Source organism: Wasmannia auropunctata, unplaced genomic scaffold (assembly GCF_000956235.1).
Source record: "Wasmannia auropunctata unplaced genomic scaffold, wasmannia.A_1.0 LD334721.1, whole genome shotgun sequence".
NCBI classification, from domain to species: domain Eukaryota; kingdom Metazoa; phylum Arthropoda; class Insecta; order Hymenoptera; family Formicidae; genus Wasmannia; species Wasmannia auropunctata.
In genome coordinates, this window is record NW_012028169.1 from 509,948 (window position 1) to 531,872 (window position 21,925).

The 21,925-nt window shown below is 28.9% G+C and overlaps 4 protein-coding genes across 5 annotated transcripts; all 4 read left to right on the forward strand.

Annotated features, from left to right (window-relative positions):
- The first annotated feature begins 287 nt into the window (after window positions 1-287).
- Window positions 288-9,668, forward strand: LOC105458078 (transmembrane protease serine 9). The gene is made up of 12 exons (XM_011703143.1): window positions 288-745; window positions 1,484-1,601; window positions 1,853-2,015; window positions 2,288-2,496; window positions 2,565-2,816; window positions 3,037-3,155; window positions 5,093-5,200; window positions 5,734-5,827; window positions 5,939-6,101; window positions 7,108-7,322; window positions 8,370-8,572; window positions 8,804-9,668. Exons 1-12 carry the CDS (start codon window positions 620-622, stop codon window positions 8,984-8,986), a joined length of 1,953 nt encoding a protein of 650 aa, XP_011701445.1. The 5' UTR covers window positions 288-619; the 3' UTR covers window positions 8,987-9,668.
- Window positions 9,669-10,038: 370 nt separating this feature from the next.
- On the forward strand, window positions 10,039-13,265 carry LOC105458071 (vitamin K-dependent protein C-like). The gene is made up of 7 exons (XM_011703132.1): window positions 10,039-10,480; window positions 10,778-10,856; window positions 11,619-11,790; window positions 11,892-12,091; window positions 12,205-12,410; window positions 12,622-12,679; window positions 12,970-13,265. Exons 1-7 carry the CDS (start codon window positions 10,388-10,390, stop codon window positions 13,089-13,091), a joined length of 930 nt encoding a protein of 309 aa, XP_011701434.1. The 5' UTR covers window positions 10,039-10,387; the 3' UTR covers window positions 13,092-13,265.
- Window positions 13,266-13,660: 395 nt separating this feature from the next.
- On the forward strand, window positions 13,661-15,890 carry LOC105458075 (kallikrein-9-like). Of its 2 annotated transcripts, XM_011703141.1 has the most exons (7): window positions 13,661-13,878; window positions 14,188-14,365; window positions 14,799-14,998; window positions 15,105-15,170; window positions 15,273-15,304; window positions 15,575-15,632; window positions 15,690-15,890. In XM_011703141.1, exons 1-7 carry the CDS (start codon window positions 13,743-13,745, stop codon window positions 15,812-15,814), a joined length of 795 nt encoding a protein of 264 aa, XP_011701443.1. In that variant the 5' UTR covers window positions 13,661-13,742; the 3' UTR covers window positions 15,815-15,890. The 2 variants fall into 2 exon arrangements, with proteins under 2 accessions (XP_011701443.1, XP_011701442.1); XM_011703140.1 differs by having other exon boundaries at window positions 15,105-15,304.
- Window positions 15,891-16,997: 1,107 nt separating this feature from the next.
- LOC105458076 (trypsin-1-like) lies at window positions 16,998-19,624 on the forward strand. Its single transcript, XM_011703142.1, has 7 exons — window positions 16,998-17,173; window positions 17,279-17,330; window positions 17,798-17,963; window positions 18,403-18,611; window positions 18,797-18,990; window positions 19,252-19,309; window positions 19,465-19,624. Exons 1-7 carry the CDS (start codon window positions 17,123-17,125, stop codon window positions 19,587-19,589), a joined length of 855 nt encoding a protein of 284 aa, XP_011701444.1. The 5' UTR covers window positions 16,998-17,122; the 3' UTR covers window positions 19,590-19,624.
- The last annotated feature ends 2,301 nt before the right edge of the window (window positions 19,625-21,925 follow it).

Consider the following 21,925-nt stretch of genomic DNA (forward strand, 5'->3'; position numbering starts at 1 on the left):
AAAGAGAAAAAACATCAGTAAAAACGCATGCAAAGAGAGATGTATATCTTTATGATTTGCTTTAAAATTATTCAAGAAAAATAAATTAAGATAATTGATTGAGATAACTGTTAAATCACATAAGAAACAATATGAAGCGACATAGCATACGGCGAAATCTTCCATTGACATACGTGCTTTCCATTCTTACGTGAAAACGAAAGACATTATGATTCCAAATTGAAAGAATTCACCACGTTTATGCCACGTGTACTGAATAGGACCGGTGGCGATGGTGGCAGCGCGACAGTGAAAGAAGAACTTTCTTCGCAACCATAAAGACCGGCTGACTCTCGGTCGATCAGTTCGACTTCTTTGTGGAACTACGGTGAAAGCGTGCGCGCGAGCGACGGTGATCTTTGACGAAACCAGAATCCGCAGCTTCTCCGTAAAATTCGTGAGGCAAAAAGAACGGCGCCAGAGAATAAAATTGTGGCCGAATGTTCGTACGGACTCATTATAATGTATGTCGGTCGTGGAATTCAGCAAAACACGTGATGTGCGGTGCTCCATCGATGAAAGGAAGAACGCAGCCGTGATTCAGAACGACATTTGTGTATTTTGAACGACAAATGGAAAAATGCCTTTACTCGTGACCTGTAGCAATCTCTCGATCTTAATCTTGATCATGACGTTTTTTATATCGGTACCAATTGAAGGCTATGGACTTCGTCGGGAAATTATAGTGGCTCCAGTTGCTTTTACTGTGAGTATACTGATTCAATTGTACCAGTGAGACATGAAAATAAGTTAGCTTAACAAGAATATCGAGACTTTTTTTATATCAAATTTAAATCGTTAAATGGAGCTTGATAAATAATAATTATATTACTATAATTTTCTCTGTTTTATAACAAATGTTTACGAAATATGTAATATATCTCTTTTAAATCTTATAAGGTCGAATAATAAATTGTTAAATGGAGTTTGATATATATAATAATTATGTTATTAATTTTCTCTCATTTATAACAAATGCTTATGAAATATGTATACACCTCTTTTGAATAATTTTTATTGTGTAACTGGCACAATAGCATAAAAAAGGTTTTTTCATTATTAATATTATTGTTAATAATTTATAAATTATTCTAAACGCAAGGCTCTTAATTAGAGAATTTAAGGCACTTTTAAGTAATTTCTTGATGTTACTTACAATTAGAATACGACGCTATGTTATTATACAATCCATTGAATGAGACAAGATGTGTTTAAGTAACGGTTGCAATCAATCAGTCATCAGGATTAAAAGATTTGTGTCAATATTACGTGCACGCAATGCTTACGCGCACGAGATATTTAGTTAGCCTGTGAAGATAATTTAGCAGCTTAGGCCTTGACCTATTATTCTGATCATGGTTACTTTCTCTCATCGTTTATGTCGCATTTGCAGTGGAAAGTGAGCGCACTTGAATGGCACTAGTTAATTGTATATTTCTTCCAGGAAAATTCCATGAATAGTTCACAAACTCGTACCGGAAGATTTTTATTTGATGAAATATTCGGTATCGACATTCTTGATAGCGATTCAGACGAAGAAAGGCTAAGAAACTGCACGTGCGGTAAGAATTTCTTTTACAAATTGAATTGTTTTTATCCCGTGTCATGATTACTTTATTAATTATTTTTTTATATATTAACATTTTTTAATATGTAAATAATTTATGATTAATTAAATGATTAAATTATGACATTTCAGCCTACGTGATGTATCGTTTTATACTATCTTTGTTATCATAATAATAATTAATTGATTCAATTAAATTTAAAATTTTTAATATTAAAAACATTTAAATGTTGACATTGGCCTTAGAATGCGGTTTATCTAATCAAGAGAATCGAATAGTGGGGGGACGTCCTACGCTACCTTATAAATATCCTTGGATTGCGAGACTGGTGTACGATGGTCGTTTCCACTGTGGTGCTAGTCTGCTTAACAATGATTATGTAATTACTGCTGCTCATTGCGTACGGAAGTATGTCTCCACTCAATAAGTTTATAGATAATACAATAAATAAAACTAGAACGTTAATAATAACAATAATATAAATGCAATAAATTGATAGTATCACAAAATTATTAAAAGTGACTTTATAACGTAATTATTATAAACGTCATTAAGTGTCTTGCAAAAATTTTGATACAATATAATCTTAAATATTAAAAAAAGCATATGTGTTTTATTTACATTTTGGTTCTATCGAATGTATCGGATTTAATTAATATATACTTTTATTTTACAATTAGTTTGAAACGATCGAAAATTCGAGTGGTACTCGGCGATTACGATCAATATGTAAATACTGATGGAACTGCTATTATGAGAGCAGTGAGTGTTGTAATACGTCATAGAAATTTCGATATGAATTCCTACAATCACGACGTGGCCTTATTAAAATTACGTAAGTCCGTGAAATTTTCGAAGAAGATTCGACCAATTTGTTTACCTCAACCAGGTAATATTCATTGAATTAATTCAATCATAATCTTTTCCAAGACGTTAAATATTGTATTTTTGATGCAGGAGCCGATCCTGCTGGGAAAGAAGGTACGGTGGTAGGATGGGGTCGTACTTCGGAAGGAGGCATGCTACCTGGAAAAGTTCAAGAAGTGCAAGTCCCTATATATAGCTTGGCACAATGTCGAAAAATGAAATATCGAGCAAATCGAATTACCGAAAATATGATTTGCGCCGGTCGAAATAACCAGGACTCTTGTCAAGGGGACAGCGGCGGTCCTCTCCTCGTTCAAGATGTCGATAAACTTGAAATAGCAGGTGAAACATTTATATTTTATAATAATATATACAATTTTTTAATAGTATTTAATTTACAATTAATGATTAATGCTTTTTATATTATTCAGGCTAGCATATTGCATAAAGTTTATCTCCGAATAGCTTTATATTTATGCAAATGTGAAAATTCGCAGAAACTGTCTTATTGTCGAAGTATTCTTGTTCATTTGAGACTTATGTGTATGTTAAATGTATATAGGTATAGTTTCTTGGGGTGTTGGCTGTGGTAGACAAGGTTATCCCGGAGTTTACACGAGAGTATCTCGATATCTCAAATGGATCCACGCAAACATGAAGGAAGGCTGTCTGTGTGTCAATTGAGGACCTGCTTTCACCTCCGCCTTGTATATAAAATTTCACATGCTACGATTGTAATTAATCGCTGTGACGAGCACGTTTTGCATTATCATTTGTAAACGACCTATTTGGGAATTGAGAAAAATTCTTTTTTATTAAATTAATACTATATTATTGAATATAGTTCCTTGTATAGAGGCCATTATTATCGTTATTAGATTAGCCATTGCTTACGTACGCAAATGTGAGAAATAGATTTTTGTGTAGAAAATTTAATTTAACTAAAATTTAGAGCACACACCTATGCTTAGCTCGCTTCACACGTTTCTATCACCGTAGGAATAGCGGTCGAACGTTTCCGGAATAATCAGCAGCCAGTAACGGTTCAGTGTCAAACTGGGCTAAAGTTGACTCATGTAAAATGCACTTCACGTGCAATAGCATCTTTGTATGCGCAACTAGTAATTTGTACATAATACAAGATAGTGTAATTTATGTTAGTCAATTACTGATATTGCCTGTTACGTGTACATAATACGTGTGCGTATACGTTATAATATGTATAAACTTGCAAAAGATTAAAAATGCGTTAACAAACACAAAATATATTTGAAATAATAGATTGCCGCATATTTTATTATTATATATAATAACACAGTAGCCTTTATATACTTGTGAAAATAATTAAAATCATAAACATGAGTACAAAAATCATTAATTAATATATATTGTACTATATATGTTTCTCTTTCTAAAGTAATTATTATTGAATTATTACTCATTATTATAATTCAATATTGTACCTGTATGTATAACACTAAACAATTAAATCTACACATATATATTTGTTACTTATTATTCTTAAGTGTAAGATTAGAATGTAATAGATATGCTTCTGAGCATGATAGACTTACAATCAGTATGACAAAATGTTATTTTACAATAATATTAGCAATAAACAAAGAAAACTTGAAATGTATGATACTACAATCTTCTTAAAACTGATTTTTTGTATTTTTTATAGAAATATATGTAAATAGGTGGTTAATAATAACGATGATGTTAGTTGCTAAACCTGATTCTCCAATCGAAACAAGTTCTAAGAAATAATATAATATTAGTAGTATAGATAGGAATCAACGAAAACTTCGTTATAAATTCTGATAAAAAATGAAAATAACAGGATTTCAGAGTATACTAATAGGACTACTTTTCTTCTTCTAAAGCTGGTCGTCGAGATGTTCATTTAAAACAAATTGTTAGTAAAATGCGCCTGCCAAACGGTTTCAGATGACGCACCAAATGCGTATGCGCATATGATAAAATAAAGATGAGCATTTATGTACAACCTTTTCTTTCCACACTCTCTTTTGTTTCATTATGCATTCACACAATTATACGTTGGGATGCATTGCAAAGTTGCGCAAAGATGTACGTTTTAATCAAACTCAATTAAAAATTATTATTTTGCAGAAAAGTACATTTTAATGTATGTCATACATTCTTTCTTAACATACTGTCCATTTAAAAAATTTGCGAAAAGAAAATATTATGCGATTAAACTATTTAATAAACTATTTGAAACGCTAACATCAAATAAAAAAATTTAAAGATATTATTTTTGCATTTCTATTGATGCAAAAATTTATAGCGTAGATGACAGTATTAACTCTTTGAGTATAATAATTTCTCGTCGTGGCCCTGATGACGGTCAATAACAGTCACCCGTGATTCGACCCTGAACATGAACGTGAACTGGTCAGGTACCGGCCGGCCGGCTGTGCCCGCCTTCCCTTCCGGAATAGCAATTACCTCTTCGACCTCTTCAGTCCTCCATAGTCGGCGTAGGACGCCGGTGATAGTCGCTCTCAGTCAGGGACATGTCCATGACTCGTTCCTGACGGTGCCCGTGTGGCAACTCTTTCAAATATCCACAAAGACCTAATTAAAGCTGAAAGTGTATAATTAACGGTGAAACAAGTTACTCAATCAAGTCGCAGAACATGAAGCCTTTGTGTTACTTAATTTTAGTATTCATTCTCCTTTCGATAACGAAAAAATGTGAGGTAAGAACTTTCTTTGTGAATAATGTCTAATATCATTGATTGATTGATGTATGTATATGTGTATGTGGGTGTGTCTGTGTGTCTTGACAGATCTGAAAAACAATCTGAATTGCTAAAAATGTATTGTTAGAATTTTAATTCTAACACCTCTAATAATTTTAATGTTAAATAAAAGTAAAGTAAATAAAGAGTCAAGAAGTTATCAATAAAAGTTGTCAAAAGTTATCAAAAACAATTACAATTGAGGTATATCTAACAAAATTAAAACTTAAACTGTTCTGACAGCTTATCAAATTAATCGAAAATTGTACATGTAATAAAATTATAAAATAATACATCGTAACAATTTTTTGTTTATATTTATTTTACTTATTATCTATATAAAATTAATTAAACTGTAAATAAAATATTTATACATCTTATGTCTATCTGTTTATACCTAAGATTCACAAATAAAATAAAATTATATATTCTGTTTTCTTAAAAATTATTTTACAATAAAGCGCATCGTTAAATAATTATTTTGATTTTAGGCTGAAACATTCAACGAAAAGGTGAAGAATTTCTTTGGACTTTTTGGTAATAAGCCACCTTACACCAATGATACACCTGCGCCATGCTACTGTAGTGTGTATTTTACTATATATATTTCTTGTTAAATTTTATTTTTATTAGATATAATGTCGTAAAAGACAGCGCAGAAGGAAAATGTATTATACTTCGATCATTGCAATCTAGGTTGTGGGTTACGGAACGAAGAAAGTCGTATAGTTGGAGGTCAAACGACGAGTATGAATGAGTTTCCATGGATGGCTAGATTATCATACTTAAACAAGTTTTATTGCGGAGGTACACTTATAAACGATCGCTACGTCCTCACAGCCGCACACTGCGTAAAGGGGTAGGTATGGCTTATAAATATCACACATCTAGTGGAAGTAAAAATTGGTATTAAAATTTGATCTTAATAGTACCGTCTGTTACTGTTATTAAAATTTTTGTTAATGTTGATATGGTATTTTTTTATTAAAACATATCTAGAAATTGTCAATAGATATTATTAACAATAACAGAAATAAAAAACTCAACTGTAATAATAATAATGGGAAATAATATATAAATTTTAACAAAAGATATTTATCTTCTTGGTGTAAGTAAAATTATTTCATACTCAAAGTATTTCCATGAATTAGAATAACTGTAAGTATAAAATCGCCACTGTCGCTATTCGTGCTGTTGGCATCGTCTACTCGACAAGCAAACAGGTCAAACTTCATATTTGCATCCTTGATTAATGTTATGCTACGAGAAAAACTTTTAGTGCCGTTAGCCCCTCTATACTGAAGTGAAGGAATACTAAATTATTTTACTGTTGACGATTAAAATTTTTAGTCATCTGTAAATAGCAATGTGAAGAGACTTAAAATTGTCCACATATTTATTTTAATAAAGTGAATAACATATAAATTATTATGTAAACAGAAACATCATTTAATAAGCTCATTCGCATTCAATATATAATAAATGGGAAGAGGAAAGATTGGGAATTAAAAATACAAATTTTTGAAACATCCTGTGCTCAATATGACACTTATTAAATACATTATCCTCTACGCATATTTTTCCTTAATAACATAATTTGCAAACTATTTGCTAATTGTGCAAATAAAATTACAAAATTTATTAATGATATAACTTTTTAAAGAACTGGTTAGAAACCAGTTTAAGCTTCATATAGAAATATACTGAAGTAGAAATTTCAGACCATGTAATCAAGTCGATGTAAGAAAAAGATAATCATTATTGAATAAATTAAATTGAAAAATTTTCTGTAAGGTTCATTCAATTTTAACTAAGTTCCCCCATCGCAATCTCATTCGCCAGACGAATGTGATCAGTTCTTCTAGTCTTCTTTTCAGATTCATGTGGTTCATGATCAAGGTTACTTTCGGGGAACATGACAGATGTATCGAGAAAGCACCGGAAACCAGATATGTAGTGCGCATTATGACTGGTGACTTCAGTTTTCTGAATTTTGAAAATGATATCGCGCTGCTTCGTCTTAATGAAAGAGTGCCATTGAGCGATACGATACGACCGATATGCTTACCAACAATGTTAGGTAGGTAAACTTTTCTTTTTTTTCTGAAGGTGTGATAAGATGATGATAAATAATGTCTGGTAGAAATGCTTTTATAAAAATCGCATCACCATTATGTGAGTGCATTTATTTTCTCCTTATCAATTAAGACGCACAAAACTAACAATTACAAAAATTATAACTTTAAATACATGACTTTTATAATTAAAAATTATGACTGACAACACATTTATTACAAATGTATTGTGAGAATTTACTATAGTAATGATAATGACACTCAAATTTATTTTGACAACATACTTCATTAATTTTCTATGTTTGACAGATAAATTCATAAGTTTTATTAAAGATACGCAGCCACTATAAGCCACTATAAGTCTTAACCTAATATGTCGAATGCATTATCGATATCTATTTTCGGCGTGTGTCACAATAATTTTATGCCCGGTGCATTCACGATTGTTAATTTTGGTCAGTGCACTTTTATGAAACCGAGCGTAATATTGGATAATATTGCGCGATCCTGCGACTAGCCGTCATGTTTATTATGCGACGATTACGCGATAGCAGAACCATAAATTAGTCAATATACGGGTACCTACTCTCAGTTGTAATGTACTGTCGCGTCGCACATATAACTGCGTAATATGAAGATTTCTCTGAAATTGAGGACTTGAATTTGCATTTCGAATGCACGCAATAATCTTTCGTGAATTTGCGCAGCATGACATGGTACACTTACCTGCCCTGTTTACCGGCATTATAGCATATTTGCATTAATAATGTACATGATATATTTGAGAATTTTTTAACTTTCTTTTAGTTATAATTTTCGTAAGAAAATTGATTGCTTCTGAAATTCTTTTAATCACAGATTTGCATTAACAAACATATATTGTTATATTATTAAATATATATTTAAATTTAAATTTAGCCAATATTACTTAAGGACAATGTAAAAAATAATATTTTACTATTTTGATAGAATTATTGTTGTTACAATTAATCGCCGTGCGTTAAATGCGTGATTAATTATTTATCAGACATTAATGAAAAATTATTTTTTAGATAACGAATACGTAGGGACAAAAGCAATCGTGTCAGGTTGGGGTACATTGAAAGAGGATGGTAAACCGTCCTGCCTTCTTCAAGAAGTCGAAGTTCCAGTCATGAGTCTTCAAGAATGTCGTAATACCAGCTACAGTGCCCGAATGATTTCAGACAACATGCTATGCGCGGGTTATCTTGAAGGACAAAAAGATTCATGTCAGGTAATGCTCTCTACAATATTTGTATGAAATAAATTAAAACTAGAGAATTGCAATAGTGAGTAAAAGAATTTTGAAAGATGTACATGACAAAATGTGTTTTACCGTGCATCAGTGTAGTTCATATTATTAATAAATACAGCAGAAGAGTGCAGTAATTATAATTTAAGCTTATTTTATTACATTGAATATTATTAATGGAATACTGAGCAATAAGAATCTTTTACATTACAGGGAGACAGTGGTGGACCTCTGATTGCGGAGCGCGAAGATAAGAAGTACGAACTCATTGGTGTGGTATCCTGGGGTAACGGATGCGCAAGACCTGGTTACCCAGGTGTATATACAAGAGTTACACGATATATGGATTGGATTTTGAAAAATTCAAAGGACGGCTGTTTCTGCGAGCATAATTGATTATGCTGGTAATTAATTATTACCCGGCGATACTTAATGGTAAACATGATAAAAAGAGCAAACGAAGGTTACACTTATTGTATATATAAGTTCTTTAAATTCTCAGGATGTATATGATATTTTCGTAACGGTCTTTTATGCATAATTTATAAATTTAGCAGACTTAGAGTGACGTTGCGCCAAATGTGAAATTGATGTACTTGAATTGTTAAAAATAATCTGAATTTTCGTATAATATTTTCACATTTTATTCATTAGACTTATTATTATATCTTTCTGTTTTATATTTAATGACGGCAATAAGTGAATGATTAGAAACAATTTTATGAAATTATGAATAGATGCGGTATTATATACAATGTCATCGCAGCATTTGTTATATTGGGACACATTTGCAAAAATAATATTATACCGTGTAATATTTACCATATAATTCTTTTTGCTATTACTAAAATACAGCCAAAGGCTAAAATACTTAATTCTGTTGCCAAGGAAATTAACTATAGTGAGATTGAGATTATAGATTTAGGCTACCAGTGTCATATCTTTTTTATAGAAATTGTTTATTGTTATAATTCTTTATACACAATAATGTAATAAACATTTGCATTAATTAGCTTTAAATGCTCTTTTATGTATATGTTTTTTTAGAATAAAATATATTCTACGATTTTATTTCATATTTTAAGTTTTACATTATATATTTCTGCTAATTTTGAAGATTTTTAAAATAAATAATAATACAGAAAAAACAGAAATTATTTTTAAAATGTTAATTGATAATTTTTATTTTATGACATACAGCCATAAGAAATATATATAACATATATTTTATCATATATTAATTTTATAGAAAAATATTTTACATATTGATGCGTATAAAATAATGTATTTCAAATATTTTTAGTTTTCATTATTAATATTTGCGAAAGAAATTTTTTATAATATCAAATATATACAATAAATAACCACAAATTTTTATTGAAGAAGAAAAAATTTTACATAAAATTGAACACTAGAAAATTACTGTAAATGTGTAAATTTATATTATTTTCTGCTTAATTACTTATTCATATATTCTCAAATATCAAAGACATCAAACGAATTTTATTGATATAAGTGACATATTGAGTGTGATACTGAGAACGATGTAACGGGACCCGCGAACCGGTTGCTCGCCGACTTCACAGGTCGAAATAAAATAGAAAAAAACGAAATGAATACAACGGTAGAATCAAATACAAGCTTAAGCGTAAACATGAAACGTACGGGATGTGTATGATATTCAGTTTGCGTTCTTGAGAGTGTCCCAGGATGCGGGCGACGCGATAGTCCCGCTATACGACACAAACCAGTTGTTTAAGTGAAGTCAGTATCGTCTCGACTACCGACAGAAAAGTCATGAAGCTGCAAGACTATATCAGGTACCTCATATGTATCTTGGTGGTAAATTTTGGAAGAACCGACTGCAACGAACACGTCATCGATGATACCGTAAGCTTCTGCAATATCAATTTTGCTGTGCTAATTTTTATTGTAGTGGCCCATTTTTACAATTTTTTATATTTTTTCATAAACTACGACTATTTGACACGTATAGCAAATATTATTCAAATGTTTTCTCTTAATAACGTAATATTTCAATTTTGCATAAAATTACATCTTCGTTTGTTATTTTTTTTACATTTTTAATTTATAAAGAGAAGCTTAGGAAGAAAAAAACTATTACTTAAATTATATTCAAAAAAACTTGTGAATTTAAACAAGTTAGCAAATGTATTTGTTGAATAGGCTGATCAAATTGGAATAAGACATGAACGTGGCATTTTGGATCTTGTTTTTGGAAGGCTCCGAATCTGTGGTGCTTGCTGTAAGTAACTTATAGTTAGTAATATACATATATATATTCATTAAATGATTAGCATAGTTAACAAAGCAGAAATATAAACAACAAAGAGAAAATCGTAAAAAAGTTATAAACATGTCAAAAATTCTATATTTAATGTGCAAATAAAATAATAAACAAATAATTTACACGTTAAAGTATTAATATTATATAATGATTAGTGTTTATCTATTATTTAAATAATAATTATAGGAGCTAGAGAAAATCTGACAAGTTTATCAATTTCGACAGATTATTATATGTACTGATTCTTGTTACAAATATAATCTTAACTATTATCTCTAAATGATATTTTTTTCAATTTTTTATCGTACAAAATATATCAAATACATTTTAAAATTACAAAATATTTAAAATATATTAAAATTATTTTCTCGAAAAATTTATAACAGCAAATTTATAGCAGCTTATTACGTACATGAAACATTAATATTCGCCCGCATTTACAAGAAAGATCTCCATAATTAATGCAATTTACCATATTTTTCCACTCTTTCATAAGATGTAATAATTGAATTATGCTACATTAACTACGTAATGCGCTTTGTATAAAACATGAAAAAGATATGTTTTCAGATATTAGAGAAAAATTTAACTGCAGTTGAAACAAGCATGTTTAATTAAAAATATTTTTTTCTTTATGACTATATGCATTATAATTTTTTATACATTTTTGATCTGGATTGTACGTATTTATTTAATATAAAATATTTTATATATTTGTAGTATGCGGCCGATCAAATCGTAATGCAGGGCGATTATTGGCTGGCGAACATACAGACTCCCATGAATATCCCTGGCTTGCAAATGTTCATGTAAACTCCAAATTGACAATGAGTGGAGCAATGATAAATGATCGTTATGTCTTAACAGCGGCTAGTCAACTTGTCGATACAGCGTTAGTATCTGAAATCTATTACTATTAAACATAATTATATCTTAGTAACAACAGAAAAGAGACTGTAGAATATCCTGTGTAATTAATATTTTTCTCGACAGAGCAACAGCAATAAAGGTATCTTTGGGAGAATACGATCGATGTACCTTCGATGTCTCGTCAGTAAACAACAGCGTCGAATTTGTCATTTTGCATCCAGAATTCAATCGAGAGTCGAATACTCATGATCTAGCTTTATTGCGCTTAAGTCGACCAGTTAAATTCGAGAAGAGAATATCGCCGGTATGCTTACCCAATCCAGGTTTGTTTCTTTTTGTGACTCCTATCATAAATCTATTAATATTATAGCTATAATAAATATGATAAGATGTAGAACTATACGTAACCAAACTTCTCTTCTTTTCTGAATTTCAGGATCAACTTATCTCGGTCAAGTCGGTACCTTGGTAGGATGGACCAAGCAAAAAGATCAAGCTGATGTTCAGACATGTAGACCTCGAAAATTAGGACTTCCCATTCTGGGACGTAATGAGTGTATTAAATCAGGAATAAATTCAGAACATGTAAATGATGATTACGGATGCATCGGGATTGTGGGTACAAATTCTTTGGTATGCAAAGTAAGTGAATTATACATGTCATATTATGACTTCATAAGATAGTTATTCATATACATGAGATTCTAAAATTAATCAAACGTATTTTAAATAAACTTGAAAAATTTTTTTAAAATTTAAATCAAAGTAAATTTATCCATCTTGATTTAAAAACAAATAATTTATAAAAAATTATTTATTACATTTATTTATGTAATAATGTTTATATTTATAGAATGATGTTGGATCTTCTGTGCAATATCGATCGTACGCCGGAATTTACGATCTTATTGGTAAATATGACCACACACATTTGTCAAAACTGATTTAATATTTAAAAGTGGCTACATATCAAATTTATATTAGTAAACAATACAATTATTTATAGCAAAAATATATTTTTAGGAATGTAGTGAATTAAGAGATTTAAGGAAAAATGTATCTTGTTTGAATTTTAATATCTCAATTTGATTTTATTAATTATATATACAAATTGCAATTAATACATGTGTAAATTGTTAATTCTTAAAGATAAAGAAACATATCATTAACAAAATATGTATATATATTGTATGCATTATAGGAATTATTCCGAGCGTAAATGAATGTGACGATACTCCTAGGGCAACTGTTTTTACGAGAATAGGACCGCATCTCGATTGGATATTACAACACACCAAGGATGCATGCTATTGTACAAAATAATACAAACAAATTTTCAATAATTCTATGAGAATATTATTGAATATGTGATACTCAGAATTATTTTATCATTACTATTTCTGTTACTATATATACGTTCAAAAAAACACAAAATAATTTTTGTAAATGTTTAGATAAGCAAAACACTATTTAAAATATTATTTAAAATGCATGTATATGTATATTTTTTCTTGTTTTTACGCACAAAATATGAAAATTGTGACATATTAATACGAGATATGTATAATTTTAGAAATAAAAATGTTTTTATTGCACCATAAAGTGTATAAGCTGTGATATCGTATTTATTAAACATTTTTAATTTCCAATGATCAAATAATCACATAATGTAATCAATTGACTTAAAATAATTTGAAAATTACATCAATTAGTAAACATCCAATTTTATAATTTTCAAACATCGAACATCTTGCAGATTAAACAACTCATTTCTTCTTAGTAGAAAAGAGTTGTAAGCTTTAAGTATTATCTTATCTAACACCTAATGACAAGAGTTAAACCACATCCGCTCTTTAGTGTTCTAGTAGACATTAAAATATTAGTCATTAAAATATTTACAGAGCATTGCATTGGATGCCTCACACGTCAGTTCAGTAAAATACATCTTGCTATAAAAATTGCAAATTCGTCTTAATGTTACACGTACAGTATTTCGTATTAATTAATTTAGTGTGTTTAGTAGTTAGACATGTTAATACGTTATCGTGGTATGAACGAGAACATGGACATACTGATATATTTCACCGAAGATCTGAGCATGAACATTGCGGTGAGATTAATCTTCAATAATTTCATAATTTCAAAAAATGGCAAAGAAAGAAGAAATACTAGTAAAATCTTTAAATAAAATATTAAATCGTTAATAGATTCTTATATATTGTCTTTTTTTATAAATTGATTGTTATATATTATTTTAATTCTTATAAAAATTGTTAATATTATTTTTACATGTATATTTATAAAAATTAATAAGCTGTTTATCGCAATATTATGGCCATTCATATATATACTTAAGAAAATAAGTCTAATAATTTGTTATAAAAATATTATTTTTATTTTTATGATTATTACGCTCTAGAATGCGGAAAAAAAATTATTTCACCATCGTCCAGAATCATTGGAGGGAGAGAAGTTTTCGAAAATGAATATCCCTGGATGGCTGGTATTATAAGTATCAATAGATCACAAGTAATTTGCGGAGCATCAATTATAAACGATCGTTACGTGATAACAGCAGCGCATTGTATAATTTATGGGTATAAACTGCTTATAATACAAAAAAACATCACCATTTCTTACGGTGAATAATTCCTAAATAAAGAACTGTATAATTTTGTAGTGGCAAATTAAATAATATTAAGAATTATCATATATATTAAAATTATTATTTGTGTAAAATAATTTAAAAAATTTTAATAAAACTTTTTTATATAAGTTTTAAAATAACATTTAAATTTACTTAAGAAGAAATTTTATAGCAAATAAATATTTGAACGATAGTAAAAAAGAGAAAAAAAGAGAAAGAGAGAAATATTATATAACATAGATATAGTCACTAAAAAATACATTTACAAAATAGTTTCATGTAGAATATATTTCGCATAAAATTTGTTCTTAATAATAACGCTCGCATATCTACAGAGATTGTAAAAATTTGTAAGCAAAATATTTTATATTTTATAATTTTAGCAAAGATGATCTGAAAGTATCTGTCGGTGCTCATAATTCATGCAAATGGGATTCGAAAAGTATAATCTTTTCTGTTAAGAGTATTTTTCCACATCCAAATTACAATAGAGAAACAAATTTCGCAGATATTATGCTCGTAAAATTAATTATGAGAATTTCCTTCAACAAATTTGTCAAACCAATTTGTTTACCAAAACTCGGTAATTTTCAAATTTATACAATATTTATATATTAAAATACGTAAATATTTACAGTAAATCTAATTAAATAAAATATTTAATAATCGTTTATAAATTTTTTTTACAGAACTTGATGCAGTCTCTCAATATGGAGGACAATCCGTATCTGCACTTGGCTGGGGATTTTCAGAAAGTGATTTTTTATTTAGTAAAAAATGTGGTTTGCGTGTTGTGGATTTGACATTATTTAAGCGATCGGAATGTCCTACTGATATTTCAACCTTTCTTTGTGCAGGATCTAAAGAATCACCACGTGGCACTTGTGGGGTACTTTGAAATATTTATAACATTTTTCTCTTACACACAGTTTAATATTTATTTTTACTGATTTTTTATACTGATATTACAAATCACATATTCAAAAAAATGTATTGTAAATTACATTTATAATACATGCATATCTAATACATTTCTAAAACATTTCTAAAATTTATCAATATTTAACTTTTTGCACGATATTATCATGTTTTAAAACATTAAGTTACAACAATAAAATAATTTAAATAAAATATTATATTATAAATTTATATAATTTAGGGTGATAGCGGTGGCCCTCTTCAAATACTGGATGAAAATTATAAACACGTTTTAATAGGTGAGTTTTAACATAAATAATAACTTGACAACAAAATTAACAGAATTTATTTTGCAGGAATTACTTCAAGTGGAGTACTATGTGCTAACGTTAACTATCCGGATTTTTATACCGATGTCACACAAATGGTTTCATGGATATTGCAAGTAACAAAACACGATTCCAAGTACTGTTGGCACTGATATAATTGAAACAATCTTCCAGATCATATAATCAAATACAATAAATATATAACTATATATTTTTTATATATGTATATTATATATATAAAAATATTTTTTTTATAAAAAGGGAAATAAACAAATTTCACATGCCATTTATTTTACAATTGTACAAATTATAATAAATATTTTTAGAACTTTATCAATATTTAAGTGCAGACTGTTATAATTTTCTCACAACACAGTTAATGTTTATCAGCTGTTACACCACATAAACCTTGTTGACCGCATTGTCCATAACTCATAAACTATAATGCTCGTCTGTATTTGACCATAGACGTCTACGATACGGTACCTACAGAGCCGTATTGATATCTGTGCCGAGACAAGAGACTGGCGCTTTACCAATATTTAATTTTCAATGAATGTTCAATTATAATAATAGTCATGGTATTTACATTAAGGCTATGTCCAGAACAATAATGATGTGTCGTTAAAATTGTAACTTTATTTGTTTTCATTTATGACACATAATTTTGCGATTATTCGTTATTATGTAGTAAACTACTCTTATTGTATTATATTTCCTTTAGCTTTAAGTGCTATAAAGAGTTTAGTTTATTTTTTCTAATTCTTTACTTTTTACGAAGCTCTCAAATCATCTTCTTTCTTCTTCATGGATCAACTTTAGTCTCAGACACAATTACTATAGGAAATTCTTATAAGAATTTATCGCCCATATACCACTCTTAGTACCTATCCCGCCTTCCCAAGAGTAATTTATAACACTTTCGAGGTGAGAAAGAGCAGCGACCTGTAAAATCTGCCGACATATCCTGAAGGATAAAATACATTTCGCATAAAAGGATAGATTTAACAATCGAACATGTATATTGATAACATTAATTGATTATAAAAATATGTTAAATGTAAAACATATCAATAAATAAAAAATAATTTCTTCTAATTTTTGCAAAAAACCTACATATAATTTTTTTCATATAAATATATTATTTACTTTTGTAAAGACTGTATTCTGAAATTTATATTTCAATTTTATTAATTTGGGACATGGCAGCGAGAGATTGGCAGCCTGTTTTATGTTGAGCGATCATACGTTAGAATTTACCGTTAATGAGAATAGCGATTTATTGGTACACGCTCCTCGAGATATAAAACGCGGACGAGGTAATACGCTCGGCAATGATGTTGCATCGAAATTGGTTGCCGTTGTTACTCGCGGCTCGATATAGAACGGAGTGTTCCCTGTGTTGCGCTTAGTAATCGTGCTGTTTTCAGAAGGTGAAATCTCTGAATAGAAGTCGCAGAATGAAGCTTCATTTGATCCTGACGACAATTGGCAGCCTTCTGATCCTAGACGTTCGTTGAGAGAGTAATTAAATGAAATGATCATGACAAGAATGGGTCGAAAAGGAGCGCGACTGATAATCCCTTATCAAATAATTGCATTGTGCTCATTTTCAGGCGGCACGCGTGCAAAAGCATCGCCTACGTCTACGAGTAAATCCAGACTGCGGTAAAGATCATATCAAAATATATGCGTGACGCAGCTAACTGTTAAATTTAATGAGCATTTACATTTTTAATCAATTTGGAAGTGATTGGCATCTCTCAGAAGGCAATGACAAACCAGAGCTATCTTCTTGGAGTCATCTTCAGCAAAATAATGAAAATAATACTTGCAATCTTCAAAGGTTTATGTGTTAACGTTAATTATATCAACCATTAAAAACTGCTTGTATCATGTCCATTTTGCTGAAGATGGCCCCAAGTAAGAACCAAAACATACAACAAAGTTAATTAAAATTCTGTTCATGTTAATCAATTATTAAGTTTATATTCTTGCGCACCAATTACCGCGCCGACTCGTATTCGCTGCTGACATTTATTGAATTTTTTATTTAACATATAATATTTTACTATATTTTCTCTGCATATACATATATATAATTTTAATTAATATGGAAAATTTTCTTATAACAGAATGTGGTGAATCAGGAGGGATATCAAATCGTATTGTGGGTGGAAAAATATCGATTCCGCATATATTTCCTTTTGTTGTGGCAGTTTTGAATAAAAAAAGGATTCATTGCGGAGGCGCATTAATTAATAATCGATATGTGTTAACAGCCGGACATTGCGTTAAATGGTATCTTATCTATTTCTTGGAAAGATGAAAAGTCTTTATTATAGTTTTGTGTACTTTTTAGAAAAGTCATATGCGATATTAAAGTTAATGAATGTTTGATAATGTATAAAAATATATATATATGTATAAAAATTTGTTTAACATCTAATAAAATCATTAATATATTTAAGTATATTTAAAAAACATAAATAAGTAATATTTTAAATCATAATTTTAATTTGCAACTTCTAAGATATTAGAATTTTTACATAAATATTTATAATAATATTATCAACAGAAAATAATACATTTTACTAAATATTTATTATGTATTATTATAATATATATATTATTATAGTAATATGTTTTAAAAATGAAAACAAGTACACGTTATATAACATATTATAAAATATCCGTAAAATATCCTGATTCTCATATTTTTTGCAACTTGCGCGTATAGGGCGAACCAGGCTGATCTTTCGATCGGCGTAGGTATGCACGATATTGAAAACCCAAATGATGGATATATAGTTGATATCGATGATGTAACTTTACATGAAGATTTCGAGAGCGATTATCTCCATGATACAAATGACATTGCCTTGATTCGATTGCGGAATCAGATTAAGATCACTGAAAACGTAAAACCTGCATGCCTTCCACATAAAGGTCAGCTATAATATTTTCATAATATTTAAAATTTCAGTAAACTTAAATTGAATATTAAATTAAGACCCTTAAAATTATAATTTAAATTAAAAACACTTATTTATATGTCTCTTATATTTTTACATACACATATCTTCCGTTTTAAAATATGAAAAGGGACAATATAAATAAATTTTCAATGATAGATTCTGATTATACGGGACAGTTCGTCAAAGTTACCGGATGGGGACGTGTCCACGTGGAAGGAGAACCTTCCCAATTTTTACGTCAAGCCACTTTGAAAGTAATGTCCTACGCAACGTGTAAGAATACTTCATTTGGAGATCATGTCACGGAATCAATGATTTGTGCTTACAATGACAATACTGATGCATGCCAGGTATTGTGTCATGATTAATTTAATTTTCTATGTACATTAGGATCAAAATAATATTAAATATGTCTTTTTTCATATTGTATTTCATGTGTCATTAGCAATATTGACTTCCTCAGTTTTCTTATTTGTTAATTTATAAATTACACGAGCAATTTATAAACTAACAAATGTAAGATATAATATTAACTGCAAAATTAAACATATCTACTTCTTCAACAAATACATATGTGCATTTAAAAGATATTAATAATATTGAAATTTCAGGGTGACAGTGGCGGACCTCTTCTATACCAAAGAATAGATGGCAAATATGAAATAGTTGGTAAGAATATTATCACACAATTATTTATACATTTTATAGTTATGTTGTTGAAATTTAATATAAATTACTGATTAAAAAAATTACACATAAAATACGCCCATAAATTATATCACGGAATTTATGATTCCTATAGATAAGAGTTATTATTCCAACAGGTGTAGTTTCCTGGGGTATTGGATGCGCAGATCCCGGACTTCCAGGAGTATATGTGAAGATCACTGATTATTTAAATTGGATAAAATATCATAGCAGAGATGGTATTTACTGCATGGATAGATAGGTTTCCGTATAGTATAATAAATACCGAAAACTAAATATGAATTTATTAACATTAAACTTTAGATATCTTCATAAAAATATTAATTTGATATAGATTTTTGAAGATCAATGTTTTATGAAATAAATATGTTCGGATTACAAATTTTATGATAAATTGTGCTATTTTTTTATTATTAAAACGATTGTTCTGAATATTTTATGTGTATTTAATCACTTATTCACAGACTCACAAATACAATGTCTTATCAATGGATAACCCAACAGTTCTCTAAAACATAAAAAACCGATAAGCTTAACGTACGTAATAGCACGAGCATTTCACTATAGGTATGAATACGACCTGCAATAATCATAATTCTTTCTACGTCGTCAACAAATCATAGTGAGTGTTTCCAATTTTATTTTAGCATCCGTACAATTACTTCTGTTACATTGACGATAACGTTTCGATCGTTCGATGAAACACTAAATTCAGTTCAATCAGAATTTATCAATGTCATTACAACCGATAATTCCATAACGCTGTTTTAAATTCGTGTCGAAAAATAGCTTATTTTTTTATGTCTATGTTTATCAAGAGATATATGGTCTCCATTCTAAGTGTATTAATAAACACGATAAGACAAAAGTCAACTAAAAAGCACAACATAAGCGGGTCGTATATCCACGTGTTGCATACTAGTGTTAAATAAACAGCTTGCAACTTTTATTTAATTTTAATTATGTTATAAAACATATAAAATCTCTCTCTTCTTTCAATTTTAACGAATTTTCAAGAATTTCTCCGATACCACTTCTTTTCTCTTTAAAACTGTTATCATATCTACTGGTGAATTTGACATCAATGACATTTCACTCAATTTGTATCCCATTTGAAATTGCATCGTGTTCGAATTATTTCTCATGGCGATCATCGTGTTATTCACCTCAGTTAATGATTCTAATTAAGTCAACAGCATTACCAAGTTTATGAACAATACTGAGTTGGCCGGAGACATCTAATCGTTTATTTCGAAAATATTAAACTGTTAAAATTCCTGACTATAATCACCGCAGCCACATATTGGAATCGTCATAAGCGAGAAATGACACGTTAAAGTTTCTTGTTCGTCCTATTTGTAAATAAAGAAAATTTGTATAAAACAAAAAGTGAAATCGCTTTAAAATACTTGTAAAAATGGATGAAAACTATACATCCTTTTTCTCTTTAAGTCAGTAGGTAAATAATCGTAAAAAAATGACATGAAGTGAAGCCTATTCATGCAGGAAAACACACGATTTAAAAGGTGTGAAAAAAAATGCTTTTACGTATAAAATTCAAAGATAATATTATTTTCTGTTCATTTTTACAAATTTGGTAAGTACGAGACAAGTCACATTTTCATAATTACGCACATAATAATGAAATGGCAAGACAAAATTTCGTTGTTTTAATACGGTGAACAAGATTCTAATTCCTACGGTAATCCGCGACATGATGTAACCACTGTCAACGCGGAATTTTTGACTGACTAGTAAAAAGCCTTAAGATTTCATCAACTTTTCTTTTTGAGGAAGCTTTTTCAGACACAAATGATGAATTTTGGATAATTATGGAATTATGAAATTGGATCCTAATATAATTAAATGCTGAACGCATTATTTCAGATAAAAATCAATTAGCGGATAATAAAAGCAAATTAGACAATTTAAAGGAATTGAGTGCTATTAAATTTTAAGATATGTATTATTATCATGTATATTGCATAATATTCAAAGATAGATTATTACATGATTTAATGTACGGCAAATATAATATGCAAAAATGTTAGATACATATATTATAAATGTGAATGTAAAAGAAATCTAAGAACTGTTGACATCATTAATCAATAACACTTTTAGCAATAATTTATTTTATTATTTATTAAGCCAATTAGATTTTTCCATATTTTAACATCACTCTAAGATTTACATAAATATATATATACATTCTGTGCAATTTTTTAAAGGATTATAATTTATTATAACATTAACTTTAAGATTAAAATAATAATAAAAGATGTATTGTATATCATTTCAGAGACAATGTACTGTGATATTACAAATTATTTCTAAAAAGTGTATATATGTATATGTTAATGTTTAAGTGAAGACTATATAAACTTTATCATATATTACATAGAATCAATACAAAAATATATACTTAAATGTATTTAATTAAACTAATTTATTTATAATATTTATATAATTTATATATTTTTAAATAGCATAAACAATATAAAGAGATAATTATATATTCATATATGTATATGTATAAATTTGTAAATAATGTATATATATATATATATATATATA